Below are 15,742 nucleotides of genomic sequence, written 5' to 3'. Positions count from 1 at the left end.
TTCTTTCTTTCTTTCTTTCTTTCTTTCTTTCTTTCTTTCTTTCTTTCTTTCTTTCTTTCTTTCTTTCTTTCTTTCTTTCTTTCTTTCTTTCTTTCATAAAGGTGGTCCCTACTTCCATATATCTTAGCTTCAGGAGTGAGAGAGCTCAACAAATCCTATGAGGATCTAGTCAAGGGCTTTATTTCCCGACTACTCAAACAATGTCCACAAAAGTTCATCTGTGGAAAACACCAGTGTGGACCATAATGTCATGGCACAGAAGACCTGCCACAGTGATGGAAAGTAAAGAACTCTGGAGAAAGGGCATTTGGGTCACTGGAAAGCTAGTGATCTGGATTAGGAGGGCAGCTTCTTCATCTGACACACAGGGCACATAGGAAGCAACTACTAGGTATCACAGTAAACTGTATGAGAAAATATATGGGCAACCATACATAACACCATATAAATACAGAATGTCATTGTTGTTAATAAATGGGCATCTTATATATGTATCATGCATGTAGGGGTGCATTTTTATGTCTACGTGTATTATTCTACTTAAGGCTTTAGGCATTTGAACTGACCCTGACTAAACTAAAGCACACATTTTATAGCATATTAGACATTTAGATCACTTTCACAGATTTGAAACTCACTTAACTGGGGTTCTTTCAGAAGCAACAAAATAATATTTGTAAAGGGACTCATGACTTTGATAATATCATTGTTATATAAATGTGATGCTCACATTAATATTATAAGTATATATAAATTTGAGGGTGGCAGGTAGTGGGAGAAGAAGATCAATACTAACAAAAAAAGTTCTGAATGCTTTTGTAATAAAGACACTAGAAACCCATTCTCAATCATGACCACCTGGGCAAGCTACTTATCCTGAAAAAAAAAAAAAAATCAGCAGGTCTTAAAAATGTCAGAGGTATAGAGCAACCTCTAGGCTTCAACTGTGGGATAGAAGAGATGTGTGGGAATAAGAGTCACTGCCTCTGGTGGTAGTGATAGTTCTGACTAAGAAGAAACAGAAAAGGGTGCAGAAAACAATAATGCAAAGTCAATGTCTTAGATAAAGATAGAACTAGGAGAAATCTGGAAGGAGGAGATGGAGGAAAAAGCATCATTAAATTCAATCTGAAAGAATTCAACATTCAGCTGTACATGATAAAGGCATAGGCAGCTCTCTGAACTTTGAGATACAAAGTCCAAACTTCGATGGATTTCTGATCTATATGCTGAGAAACAGTGGAGAAGGCAAATGAGTCATGAATATAATGGAACTAAATGGATAGTTGTTTCCTTTTATTTTATATGCTGTTCTAAGAAAGGTATTCAATGGAAGCTTCTACTTCTATAATCTGCAGGGCTTACAAAACTTTGAAAACCTTGTATTAAATACCTGGGATTTTTCCACAGAAGCTGTGTGCTTATCACACATTGGGCTAATCTCCATTCCCCTCTCCCGCTCTTTGTCTCCTTGCTGGAAAAATTCCTCCATGATGCGGTCTGTCCATTGCCGATACAATTCCAAGGACTTGGTGGGGTTGCTCAGGTCTGCACAGTGTACCATGTTGCGAAGGACCTGGAATCATCAAGTTTTGGAAATTCCATAAAATCAGTTATAAATACACCAGAACATCTCACCCCTCTTGTACTAGTACACTTGTTACCAAACCCAAACCCAATTTTAGTTGCAATATAATAATGGTATGTGCACCAAAACAAACAAACAAACAAACAAACAAAAAAACCAAACAAACAAACACCAAAACCAAAAAACAACAGTATTACAATAACGCTGGCCAGCGTTGGTTATTTACTATTACAGGAATCCCAAAAGGGAAAATGTGTGCTTTCTTAGATTGACAGTCACTCAATTTGAAAACTGGAAAGACATTAGAGGTCAGATTCTGCCATCATTTCCTTTCCTTAGTTTGGAAAAAAATGCAAAGAATTCCTCAAAGTAGATGTTTTCATATTTTCCACTTGTGGAAATAGGAGAGCAGTTGATGACAATTTGTAAAGCCAAGAGAAACCTAACAAGCTTCATGGCAACAAAAAGAATATCCAAACATGAGTTTGGGGACCAGCAGTCACATATGCTCTGTTACAAAGAGATTTTTATCATTTATTTTTAGAAACAAACAATCCAATAAATAGAGTTATGTTTTTCTTCATAAATTAGAGGACAAATGTGAATGTCCCATTTTCCTTAGTTTGATCTCAAAATAAGCTTCAGATTATAGCAGTAATCTAGGACAACTAAGTGAACTTGTTTCCTTTTACTCTTTAATTGCTGTTTGGTTTGGCTTTCTGTTAAACCTGAGGCTTTCATCAAATACCTGTATGCGATCAGTATAGTTGTCCAGGAGGAGAACACCTGAACTTGTCACTTTCTTTGTTTCTACCATGGTTTTCAGGTCTGCGAGCAGGCTCATATGCTTGGACATATCAGTTGCTAATACCTTAGGTAAAAAGAAATGAAAACTCAATAAACTCAATTTATCAAAGAAAACAAAGGTAAAGGTAAGTAAGGAACAGAGAGAAGTTGAAATATTACCATGTCAATAACCATTTTCCTGAGTGTCTGACGCTGCTTCTTGGTAAGATTCTGAAAGATGTCACAATGTTCTTCTTGTAGCAATTTGAAACCCACAGCAAGGTGATGGTTTTCCAACACAGATTCATCATTATACATCAAAGCAAGTTCTGAATCTAATAAATAAGTAGAGAAAATGATGACTTAATAAAAAGGAATACAATTCAAATATTGGCATTACCTCAATGAAATGAGGTCTAGTACTCTCTAGATAATATCAAGAACCAAGATCCACCTATGTCATTTTCCCCTAAGAAAAACAGTCTCTCTCTCTCTCCAAAGGGAAGTAAGCCAATTTCTGGGGGTGGGGGGTGGAGGGAGGAGTAGGGAAGCTTCCCATAGCTATAAGAGCATGGGCTTGCTCTTTGATTAACATTCACATTATTTTAAAATCCTTTGTGTCTTCTTCATTTCAGATGAAGAATTTGACATTAGATAAGGGCATTTCCAAGCAACTAAATCCTATTTGTATCTTAGTCTTTACTTGTTCCTACATTTTGTGCTTTGGAAAAAAAGCAAACCAAATATGCCACTAAAATTTATCAAATACATTAAGATTTCAAGCTACAGTACCTATTTTAATATGTTCACCAGCTCTGTCAATTGTGAGTTCTGAATTTTTGAAGAAGATAATGGTGTGAATGTAGAATTTCATTTTATCCAAAAAATGTAGTTTTTTTGAGCTGTCTAGAAATATAATAATAAACTTCAGTGGTTTATCAAGCAATCTTGATATCAAATTTTCTGCTGTCTGACTCTGCAATGTATGAATATTTAAATATAGTTTCCAGCCTGCCTTTCACACTGGAATCACACATATATTTCATTAGAACCTGGTCTGGTGAGAACATGGTCATTGAACTCATGAAATCATATTTTTTTATGTTAATTAAGGAAACAGACAAGTGATGGCAATTAATGTATCATTAATTGCAGGTTAGAAATACTACTGTTTTAACTGTGTGTTTTGAGGTACAGCTTCTGAAAAGGTGGTGGGATAGAAGTCATTTCAACATTCATGCCCTGCTCATCCTGTGAATGAGAGTACAGTTTTGTGAGTCAGCAAATACTGTAGTGCCATAGATGGTTATAGTAACAAGACTATTTTTCTGTATGAACCAGCTGGCTTACATATGCACTGATTTATGACACCAATTATTCCAGCTGATACAACCCATGTAGACAAATAGTTGTCCAAAGCTTATGTTCTTTCAAAAGAAAAACAAGGTTAAAAATATAATGTACCCCCCCATCTAGATCACCCAGGTATTCTGTTGATAAAATATGACTAGGACTTTTATACCAGGCAGTTTAAACATTTCTATAGAACTGTCAGCACTTGTTAATCATTATCACAAAGGGATGACCAATATTCTTAGGAGAATTTTGCTTGCATTCTCAGCATTTATAACTGGTGCGTTAACTGAGCAAATTTGAGGATTTACATTAGCATGGACTCCTAACATTTTGAGCATGACAAAAGCCTTGGGTATGACTTGAGATCCTAAGGCTGGACAAGCCCAGGAGGTCACTGAGGACATCTTCCTTGTTCTAAAGCAACCAATGATACTCAACTCTATGCAGCTGGAAGAGAGTGTGGGACGTCTAATGACCCTTTCTCCTGAATTATGAAGACACTTTCCAGTGCTATTTTTGGCATCTTATTTATATTTGGAGGTTCCTGTAATCATGTAGAACATTTTGACCTGCTTCTTCAGTTGAGAGCTTTATGTGTGAGAGTTCTGCTTAATACTAAAAATCACTATTGCATTGTCCTCAAGTCTTTCCTCATGGTTACTGGACAATTCCACATCAGTTACTCTTTTTTCACATAGTATTTACCAAACACTCAATACTTTTTTTATAGGTCCTCTGACCCTGTCCAAGTTTACCATGCAGCTCCAAAATTTGTTGCCAGACAGGACACAGTATACAGGAAAGGTCTGACCAGTTTGAGAGGAATGGAAGGATTACCTCATTATTACCTTTATTATTATCCAAAATGAAAACATTAGGAGGAAAAAAAGTTAAGCAGTGAATCATGTAATTATCTTGAGTGACTGTTCTAGGGGTGGACTCACTTGTGTTGATGAGAAACTGATTGGAGACTCCAGGATGATCAACGTCATGGATAGCAGCTGCAAAAATGGCAGCCAGGATTTCCAAATCTGTGAAGACAGCCTGCAGAGCAGAATATGTGCTTTGATTAACTCTGTGCCCCACTTGCCCCATCTACTTAGTTTCATATTAAAGCATCCCATTTCTTTCATGTTGGGAGGACTACTTATTGATTTATATAATGTCCCCCAAACTAATTTACTTAAAGATAGATTCTGTCCATCATCGTAAGGTCTTTTGTGAAAGGGCTGATGACCGGAAGCCATGCCCACATCAAGCCTGCAGGCAAAGTCTCAGGAAGGCATTAGACAATACTCTGGTGAGTGATCAGGTGTTGTCTGATGTTTGTTTCTTGGGTAAGTGGTATGGCAGGATGGCGCTTATATAACACAAGCACATACATGTCAGATGGAGCAAGTCAAACTGGCTCTGCTCTAAGATAGAACAACCTGCATGTGTTTTCAGGCTGAGTAACTTCAAGAACAAAGGCCAAACTCCAGGTTCGCAAGACTAGCAATATACTATTTCTCATAGCTAAATTTATAGTGTAGTCAGAGGCTTTCCTAAAGTAATTTTAATATCTACCCATTAAATATTTACTATGGGCAAGGTTTAAGAACATTTCTAACAAATAAAACCTAGTGCCCTACTGCTCAACTCCTTCAGGCTATGCAGGGAAGTTTCCTTTTCCCCCACTTGCACACAATGATTTAAACCTAATATTTATTTAGGTACATACTGCTGCTGACTGACAAGTCTTTCTTTGGCTGAAATATCTTTCCTTATCTTCTGTGATTGCTAAAATCTTTTGATCCTTCAAATGCCTTTTCAGTTTCCACTTTTCCCATGAAGAACAATCAAACTACTCAATAAAACATTGACTCTCTTTTTGCTAAGAATCTATTGCAATTTTGGTCAGTTTCTTGCTACTTAGTGGGTACCAAAAATAGAGGACAGCAGATAAACAGTGTTGGCCTACTCTGTGCTATTTTTATAAAATATACAAATAATGCTGTTTTCTTTCTTTCAGTGGATAAAAGAGTCTTAGCTTCATCTCATTTTTCCTAAGTGATCTTAGATTTCTATTTCTTAGAAAACAGAACCAAAGCAATAGCGTCGTGGATAGACTGAAGCTGCAAAGGGGAGCCGGATAGGGTATGGTTGGGCCCTTCTGGAAGTGAGCCTGCACATGTGGATGACTAACCCTCACTGCCACTTGTCCAGGAAGAGAATGGCCCCTGAGCACATTGCTGCTTATATTGGTAAATATAAATGCATTTAATTTGTAAAGGAAGGAATCACAGACACCTCACCTTCTCTGAGATGTCTATCAAAATGGAATAGTGGCCTTCAATGTTTCAGCATGATTTATTCCTCAGTCCTAGAATTTTCAGCTACTTTTCCTTCAATCCTTAGTATCAATTTTATGAATTCTTAAGAACATGGCCCTGTGTGTATTTATTCCTAACAGGAATTATATAAGAGTACTTTATGCTTCTGGGCTATCTTTCATAGTACCTGAGGTCCTGGGAGCAGTTTAGTATATTCATATTGAGAATATATTCTATACTAGACATTGAGCTAGAAAATTCTTAGATACAAAAGATAGCAAGAAAAGTAAAGCACTCTGTTATTTGCTTGATAATTAAATACCTTTTCAAAATTGTAAGAGGTACAAACAAGGTTATTGGTTGAAAGCAAACTTTAATGCCATTAATTTTTACTGAGATGCTATATATAATAAAAAACCAGCTCAAACATGCAGCCATCTAAATTATACTAAAGTGTGATAAACTGCCATTATTTATTTTTAAAGATTTATTTATTTATACATACAGAATTGGGGTATAGGCCAGAGATGCAGGGGGTAAGAGGATTCACCAGAGACAGAGTGGAGAGCAGAACAGGCATGTGTATTGAAATACACAGTTGAGGGGAGCATTGGGCAGGTCAGGAGAGGTCTGCCATGCTATATGGATCAGCTTCCTGGCGGGGGATTGAACTCGTACTGCAGTGGCTGGGGTAGCTTCATAGTGCTGTGCTTTTAACCCACTGCACCACCAGGGAGGGCCCTGATTGTCACTTTTTAAAGAAGACAGGAGGTGGCTACTCACATCTAGGGCTGGTGTAGAGAGAAGGACATGGGTTGACTGGGCAACATCAGCAGCATGCAGGCTGTTGTGATAGGCCACATCTGAATGATAATGGTCTTCTAAAGTCATCATGTAGGTGACAAAGGTATCGGATGAGATTTTGAATGTCTTCAGCAGGTCTCTTTCCTATGTAGTAAGATGAATCAGAAAATAGATAAGTGTATGTCTAACAATGGAAAAAGTTAAATCAGAAAAGTAACTGGGATGGAGAAAAATCACAAAGAGTCATCCAATTGCATAAGTGACATTCTCTCCTACTCACTCACCTGGAATATGGCATACATGATGCATGTTAGGGGTCTGTTGTGTGAATATCCAGCCACATTAAAGATGTTAAGGCCCCACTTGTTCAGGTCTTCTAACTCCTGTAATCAAAATGAGAGAAATCTAGGAGTTAAGATAATAGTCTTCATTATTCTTATTTATTTTTTGGACAATGACTGCTTAAGTCTTTAGAAGTGCCCTAATTTCAGGACAATCTGAAAATGGAGTGGTCTAGGATGGCTGGGTGTTCTTGTCATGCAAGTTCCAAGTTTCTGTATATGTTTTCCGAAAAGAATATGTGTTGATCCATGAACTTAATTTTTGGTCTACATGTCCCTTCTGCTTTCAGAGGTACATGCAAGTGTTGAAAGACCATACTAACCCCATTTTCCTCTCTCTCTCTCTTTTGCTGTTCACTGGGCCACTAGTAACAGCTAGAAAACAATGTCAAAGAAACTCCTCTACCCTTTGTTTATCATCAGTAAGAGCAGAACAGAGATAGCTGCTAGAATGTGTCTAAGTTAACCTTACTTTAATGGAAAAAGTTGTGAAGAATGTATATCATGTATCATATCCTAGAAACAATGGACCACAGGTAGACCTGAAAGAAACATCATCAATCTTGTGTTGTGAGATTAACCCAAGGTTATCTGATTGAAAGAACAATTTATTCCACTTTAATTACTGCCCAGAATATGGGATCCAGCTCTCCCCAAGGTTTGGCCCACTATTGAGTCACCTTTACTCTAAAGACATCTTTCAGAAGGTCCCACTAAATGTTTATGTGTAACTCATTTCATATTGCAAGGCTCAAAGGACCTCAGCAGTCATCTTGAGTAACCTAGGAGTATGATTTTTTTCTGTGTTTTATTTTACTACTGGGATTTGGGCTCAAAAATCAATCATTTCTCTTATTTCTTCTCCAGCTAGCCTAAACAGGGCAGATTTTCCCATAGGTACAGGCCCGTGAAATGTCCTCTCGGATCATTTATCTTGCCCATTAGCCTCTCCTCAGATTCTCTCAGTGTGCCCTCAGCAGGATTCTCCATTCAAGAGCTAATGAACCCAACTTAGAACAGGGGGGGGGGGGAAGTCGTTTAATATATAAGAACAGGGTCTTTTATTAGGTACCCAGCAATGGACCAAAAGGTCACCTCAGCCTCCTTGAAAAATTTCTATTAGGGATGTTGAAGCATTGCCTGCTACAAAGCAGAGAGCTCCATGCACATAACACTCTCAGCCCATACTCACCTTGGCCAGATGATCTTCATTTTCTGTGTTAACTCCAAAGCGTGAGATGCTTGTATTGTTTAAACTTGAACTGTGCATCAATTTCTTTACCCCACTTATCTGTGTCATAAGCTGTTGCTTTTTCTTCTTCTCCCTGTCTTTCTGGGTGGGAGATGGAATCTCCACATCATTCTGCTTGTCTGCAACAAAGGGACATGTTTTTAGTTCATGTATGCCAGTGGGAACCTACTGCCATGTTAAAAGCCATGTCTAGTGATTTATAATGGACCCTTCATCTTCTGAAGGAGTGTTCTAGCATGACCTCCTTTGAGTCCCAGGAAAATCTACTGAGGTAGATGAGGGAAAAGATGGTAAATTTTATTGCTCCATTTTATTGCTAAACAAAAATGAAACCCAAAGGAAATAGATAAGAGAGATAACTTATTCAAGAAGTAGAAGAGGTAAAACTCAACCCCAGATCTTCTGTTTGCAATATAACTTAGAAGAAACACGCATGCAGAGTTTTTTTCTTTTTAATTTAAGTAAATAACTTGTGTGCTTGTATAATAGAAAAGACGCATGTAGTCAAGTCAGATTAATAATAACAGGCTTTATGTTCTGTTCACTTTATTATATTTGGACTCATTTCTAACTTAAATCAATATAAGTTTAGCTGGGTTCACTTGGATGAGAAATTGACATGCTAGAGAAATGAGTATTTTATAATCTTCAAATCTCCATTTGAGGTTAAGAGAAAAGCTATATTTTCAGTTTTACTTCATGTTTTATTCTACTAATTCTACTACAAAATAATAAACACAATGCCTATCCTGTAACAGCTATTACATTCATTAAAATATGCTTATTAAATATTTATGGCCACCTCATTTGATCTTTTAAAAATTCTGCTACACGATAACACAATTGGGATTAGAGAAAAAAATGTGTGTGCTACTTATAGAAGATCTTTCCTTGATATTATACTATTTAAAATGTCAGCTATCAAATATTCTATTTTCACATCACCTGAAGGTATATCTTGAGCAATTCTGAAAAATATCTTAACTCTTTCAGGCCATAGGATATCGATGAGTGCAGAGAAAATGCTTATTAATCTAAACAACTACCTCATTGACCTAAATGATTCCCTGTGGTTGAAAGAGTTAATGCAGCTTTCAAAAGTTTCTACATTTACCTCTACTTGTTATAGTGAAAATAAATATAAAGACAATGTTTCTCCATTTGAAAATGACAAGCTTCCAGATGACATGCTGGAATCTAGACTATTTGCTTTCACCTCTAGCTCATGAGGGCATAGTCCCCAGAGACCTCCATCTGTTCACAGGGTCCCAATGACAATTCACCGAAGCAAAGCAAAGACAGGGAGACAGAAGTAGCTGTGATGCCAAGTACACTCAACCATGCTTCAGGGCTGGAGCAAGGATGTTCTGCATCCCTAGCATTTCAGTATTGCCCAAATTCCTTAGATTCACAGGCCAATGGCTTTGCTTGGGGAGGAATTTTAGTGATGAGCTCCATTAGTTTAGGAGTTTCCAGACTGGTTTCATATCAGAAACACCCAGGGAACTTTCAAAAAATACAGAATTAAGAGCCCCACCCAATCCTACTGAACTGGTAAATTTTAAAAGCTTCCCAAGTGACTCTAAAGATCAGAGCCAGGTTTGGGAATCAGTTATAATCCCACTCTCTTACTTTTCCGATGAAACCAGCAACTTGCCCACGCTCAAAGGGCAATTTATTCAGCAGATATTTATTTTACAATTACTGAGTTCCAGACACAGTGATTCAATAGCATAGAATCTAGGCCTTGGAGTTCCTATTAAAAATCTCTTTCCTGTCTCACAATCTCTGGCAGAAAACATTAGATATTATATTATTTTTGAAACTACTTTTCTCTATCACTTCACTCCTAATAATTATTACTTTTTGCTAAAATGAAAGAACAGCATTCCTCATGGTTAAAGAGACTATTAGATTCTCCTGTGCCACTACAGATATAAAGGCTTCTAGTGGAACTAATAGCTCTTTGCTTTTGTTTAATTAAAGATTCCCTGTAAAAGTGAGTGATTGAGTCAAACTACTACTGTGTCTGGAACATTACTATAAAGAAGGCCATTATTCAAGGAGCACCAATCTGAACATAAATGGGTGTTTCCCTGTGCAGGCATTGGAACAACTGAGAGGTTTCCCTATCCTGAATTTCTTCTGTTAAATGCTTAGCCAGCACACTGCGGAAATAACCTGAAATACAGACTCAAAGAATCACAATAAACACTTAGGGGATTTACATTTACAGAATGGTCAGAACACAGTGGGGAAAGAGTGGGCCAGCAAAAAGCAAATAAACAAAAACACGGATGCCAAAAATGATCACGTCAAAACTCTGTTAATAGTGTAATTTGAGGTGCCTTTCTTAATAGCTCAGAGCACTTAATTCTTAAAGTCTTTCTCATGTGTCTTGACATTTTAATCTCTATTTTTGAGATAGTAAGTAGGAGAAATCAAAGTATTAAAAGATCCTCTTTAAATATTAAGTACATTGTAATATCACATCTAAATATTTTGTTTTGTCTATGTTTCCTTACTTGTTCCTGCTTGACTTGTTCTTATACCATAAGCCTGAAGCTCATTCTAATAGCATCGGTAAGTAACTGCATTTGGTTTGTCTACCTGGACAGCATCCTTTTAGGTGGAAATGACACAATTGTCACAGATATGGAATTCCCTCTTCCTAGATGACACATTTTAACATTCAATGGCTTATTGAGGTGCTGCTCTTCATGATTAGCACAAGTTATTAAGATCTGCCTATTTTGTACTCACAAATATGGTTGCTAGATTATACAAGATCCTTGCATATTTCTGGAAACTCAATAATTATATTTTATTTTTAGGGCCAGCAATCCACATTCCTAAAGGCTTCTTCAAAAGAATATACATATTACTTAAACAGCCCTAAATGTGATTTTCTTCTACATATTTTGATTTCCTAAGTTAAAGAAGGGACAGATCTAGGAATCAAGAGAGCACAGTCTGAGTACTGGGTTAGGAACATATTGGTCAAGTGATTTTGGTCAAGATGCTTTGCTTTTCAGTTTTCTCTCTGTAAAATGTGAAAATTAGACTGTAAGACCATTAACATCTCTTGCCTATCTGAAAGTATATGGAGAAGGCTTCATGGTCCTCCAGGAATATTCATCATGCTCACAAACAGGAATGAGAATTTCACATGTTGCATTTTCAGTCGAAAAACAAACTTTGTTTGCTTTTCAAGATCACCAAATTGCAAGCTCAGGGTCCATCACAGAGAAACCAAATTTCAGTTATGTCTTAGCAAAACAAATAAACTACATACATATCAGAGTCAGAATTCTGAATTGGAGGTAAGTGCTCTCAATTTAGAGATGAAACAACAGATGCATCTTTGCTTTTAAGAACGGATTTCTTTTCTCCCTATATTTGTTCTAGGAATGTTTAAATTTTAACCTGTTTGACTAGGTTTAACTTGTATCTACACACACATACACACACCCACACTCACATCACCCTCCTTATGCTAAGAATCTGTAAGGACTGAGAATTTAATAACCTTTCTGATAATTTAATTTTTGGAATAGTCAGAAGCCAAATGATTGCTTTTCATCAAGATATGTGCAAATGGAATCTTCAAGAGAGCCTTGACATTTGCCTGTTTTGGGATATAAAGTGTTGAGACTAAGACTCATCTTTATAATCTCATCAGCTTTCTCACTTGATAGTCTTTGATGATAAAAGGAACAAAAGAATCTTGGTATATTGAAATAGCCTTCCTGTGCTTGGTAAGCAGAAAGTGAAAGAGAATACAGTGAAGTGAACTACTTGGGTGCAGGCTAGTATGTGTAGGGGCTCAGGAACCTCATGTAACTTAACTCTGTAGTGAGTCTCTTTGACAAAACAGAAAAACCCTGATATTTTAAAAAAGCAATGTTTATGAAAAGAGAAATTAATTCTTGTACTTAATGATTTATTTTTTCTCTCCCACAATCAATAATTTATCAAATGTCCCTAAACACTCCCTGACTTATACAAAATAACTGGGTATTGCACAGAATAGGAGTGTATTGGAAATGGACAGCAAAGATGCATGTCTTCAAAGGGAGAAAAGAGGAGTTTCAATGGAGACAAATGGATCAGAATATAATGTTTTCTGTTTCATTCGATTCTAGCTACTTCTTGGAGCTAGAAAGTATGGAAAATTCTTCTCTCTTTTTTTTTTTTTTTTTTTCTGACAAAGGTTGTCCCAATGCAAGTGGAGAAAACCAGGAGGGGCAGACACCACATACTGGAAACAGTTGAAAAGGCACATATTGTGCTGTTGCCCACTTACTGAATGTAGGGTAATGCCATGAGTTTTGTTTGCAGTAGAGGGATCAAAGATCAACCTGCTGATATCAGGCACTGCTTTGACATTAGAGAAATAGAGCTAATTTTTAAAATAAATTCAAAGAGGCATATGTTTCCATAAGTATCAAATAAATACTCATTGATTTAATGAAGTGCAACTATGCCAAGAGAAGAGAGGTGTGAGGTCTGACACTAAGCTAAGAACAGATCATTTCCCTGGAAAGTAAAATGAGCATAATTCAGTGGTAATTGAAAGTCAACAGAATCTGAGTGCTATTCATTATCTTTGAAGTACAGATTTGCATATTTTGCAGATCTTATTAAATCATATGTATATATATACATATATTCTAAATGGGTTCATTATACGACAGAAGCTTTAAACATGAAGTTAGAAATCTTTACTCATCAAATAGGATGCATGAGATCCTATTTGTCAGTGTCACATGTTAATACTAGCAAGGTGACAACAAAGCATGATAGATAAAGCATCAGATTGGGAAGACTGCTGCTGTGAAGGTCAAATCTTTTAGAGATGAAGATTCTTTCCCTCCCTCATTTGCCTTTAATAAATAGCTTAGCAGAAGTCATATTATTCTTATAAGTCATTCATATGGTTAAAATCACCAGATATTCTCCACCATATCTCTTACAAACCACCTAAGAGCAAATTTTTGGGTCAAAGCCAATTTGCTGTAAAAATTTAAAGAGTACTATGTTAGAAGAGCCAATGGAGTTGTTCCTAGGGTTTGGGGGATTACAGGACCTGCTCTGACCCCTCAGAGGTCTTAGTAGAGATGGAAGTAGATGAGCAGAAAAGGGGGAGAGGGGCGTCCTGTCCTGCGGGCCATAGAAATACAATGATTCCCTTCTGTCTTTGATGGGTATTGCTATTTTTTTTAAACAACGTTTTTCCAGCTTATCTTTCCCTAATGATTAATTTTCAGCATAGTTCTTATTACAAATGTTTTTCTTTTGGGGGGGGGGCGGGAAACAAGACTTCATTAAAAATTCACATAGGGAAGTCCTTGATGGGTTGCAGTGATTAATGCTGAAGAAAAAAAAAATCAGTTATGGAGCAGGTTTCCTAAATAATATCTTACCTAAGAAAGTATTTGAAATGTACTCAGACACCTGGTTCCCTGATCGGCTCATTTCTGAGAGATGTGTCAGCTCCCGGTTCAGCATTCTTTTGAACTGTTATAAAGAACAAAAATGAATTAACCACCTAAAAAAGCACCAAATTATCACTTTAAATGTTTCCTACTTTATCAAGAACAAAGAATTGCAGAGCAATTACCATTAGATAAATAATCCTGGTTCTACAAAATACAACAGCCCCTTGAAAATATGAAATTATTTCAACGTCACCTTAGGAAAATGAAGGCTTTCTTAAGATTTCTTAAAATTAACATCTGATTTCATTAGAAATGTAAACATAGGAAAAGGAATTTGAATAAAGATCAAAATAATTTAACTTGAAAATGTAGCTACATTTTCAAATACATTAAATGAAAATTAATTCTAATATATAATTTGAGTTTATAATCTACATAGTGAGAAGCAATTCTAGGTGGAAAGTTTAGGGGAAAATGGAAAAAAAGAAGCATCCTTTAAAAGTAGGGCTGCATAAGAATAGGAATCAAATACAACAATATATTTGAATATAATGTAATACAATAAGCCTTATTTCACAATCAGCAGCCTCTGTGGGCTCTGACAACACAAATGAAATTACAGATGTTTTCTACTTCACAGAAAATATACAGATGTAAATGTTGCACATTCTATCAAGGACACATAACAATCAAATTAACCCACCTTGATGTAACCCCAAGATACAGATAACAAATAGTTTGCCTCAGGCATTTTGGAATGCTCTCCTTGCCACAATCCACAAATCCCTTTGAAAGAATTTCAGTCTGAGAGAGCAATCCCAAAGGGTCAGGAAAGTCTTGCAGATTCAGTGGTAAAATAATCAAAACTTATGAAAGACAAGCCTCCAAAACTTATGGCATTTCCTAATGCAAACAAAGCCCATCTTCTCACTCCATTCTTCTAAGAAGCCTATGCTCCCCGCTTCTTTCCTGGCAGAGAGTGTAATGAAATCAAGATTTTCACGAAGAGCAAGAGCCTGTCCAAATGCATTCAGCTGGCTGCTTTGCAGCACCAGGAATTAAGAATAGTTCTGGTGGCCGAAGGGGTTTCCACTCTAGATTAGTCTTACTCAGTTGAACTCTGTAAGGAAGGAGCAATTCTTCTTTCCTGAGGGGTTGCCAGAGTAGAAAACACAGCCATCTTTTAAAAGGAGAAGATTAAAATGGAGGAAGCCCCATGAATATTTAAGTAAATCTGAAGGCGGTACCCTCCCCCATTTCAACTAGGTGTTCCTTAACCCTCTCTCCTCTGCAGAGACCAGTTCTCTGCAGAGGCAGCCTCCACACAGAGCTCAGCCACCTAATGGTTTCAAAGTGATGGCGTGTTCGATTAATTTGCTTTCTCAGCATTTAAAAAATTAGAAAAAGCTTGTACTGTGGCTGTTTTCAGACTTGGATTTTCTTTAATCAGATTTTGTTTTTTTTTTGCACACCAACGTGTCTGTGCATTCAGCCTTGTTGTATAATGACAGAAAGGTGAATAGATTTAATTATTTTAGTATAAAAGGGTTTCATCACAGAATGCAATTTTCTGCACTCCATCAGCTCATTCACATGCATTTAGATTGCTTTCAACAAATGAATTAAACACATCTACCTTTGATCTAGGATCTAGAGTGTGTTAGGAAACAAGCTATCATTTGCTGCATAAATGGTCAATTTCAGGAACTATAAATGATTATGCTTAATGGTATTCAGTGTTAGATCTTCTAATTCATGTTAGAAACATTTAGAAATCACATTAACTTTATTTCATTTTAGCAATCTAGATAGAATATGTTGAGAGAGTTGTTTCTTTCCTGTGAATGACTCTTCCTCCCTCC

The 15,742-nt window shown here is 36.7% G+C and overlaps 1 protein-coding gene across 2 annotated transcripts in view; it reads right to left on the bottom strand.

Moving 5' to 3' along the window:
• The window catches only part of LOC101632254 (cAMP-specific 3',5'-cyclic phosphodiesterase 4B), a 38,294-nt gene that overhangs the window by 4,270 nt on the left and 18,282 nt on the right, over positions 1–15,742 (bottom strand). Inside the window, exons 1-9 of one of the 2 annotated variants that reach the window (XM_012722537.1) lie at positions 14,584–15,088; positions 13,866–13,959; positions 8,380–8,558; positions 7,131–7,229; positions 6,826–6,990; positions 4,675–4,774; positions 2,555–2,709; positions 2,337–2,459; positions 1,394–1,576 (exon numbers count right to left, since the gene is read on the bottom strand). In XM_012722537.1, the coding sequence (XP_012577991.1) occupies positions 1,394–1,576; positions 2,337–2,459; positions 2,555–2,709; positions 4,675–4,774; positions 6,826–6,990; positions 7,131–7,229; positions 8,380–8,558; positions 13,866–13,959; positions 14,584–14,631 (1,146 nt within the window). In that variant the 5' untranslated portion in view covers positions 14,632–15,088. Of the gene's footprint in view, positions 1–1,393; positions 1,577–2,336; positions 2,460–2,554; positions 2,710–4,674; positions 4,775–6,825; positions 6,991–7,130; positions 7,230–8,379; positions 8,559–13,865; positions 13,960–14,583; positions 15,089–15,742 lie in introns of those variants that run through there. The other variant, XM_012722538.1, reaches the window with a different exon arrangement.

The sequence above is a fragment of the Condylura cristata genome, unplaced genomic scaffold (genome assembly GCF_000260355.1).
Source record: "Condylura cristata isolate star-nosed mole 26May11 unplaced genomic scaffold, ConCri1.0 scaffold00008, whole genome shotgun sequence".
NCBI lineage: Eukaryota > Metazoa > Chordata > Mammalia > Eulipotyphla > Talpidae > Condylura > Condylura cristata.
The sequence above is the reverse complement of the archived record's forward strand: the minus strand, read 5'-3'. Positions and strand labels throughout refer to the sequence as shown.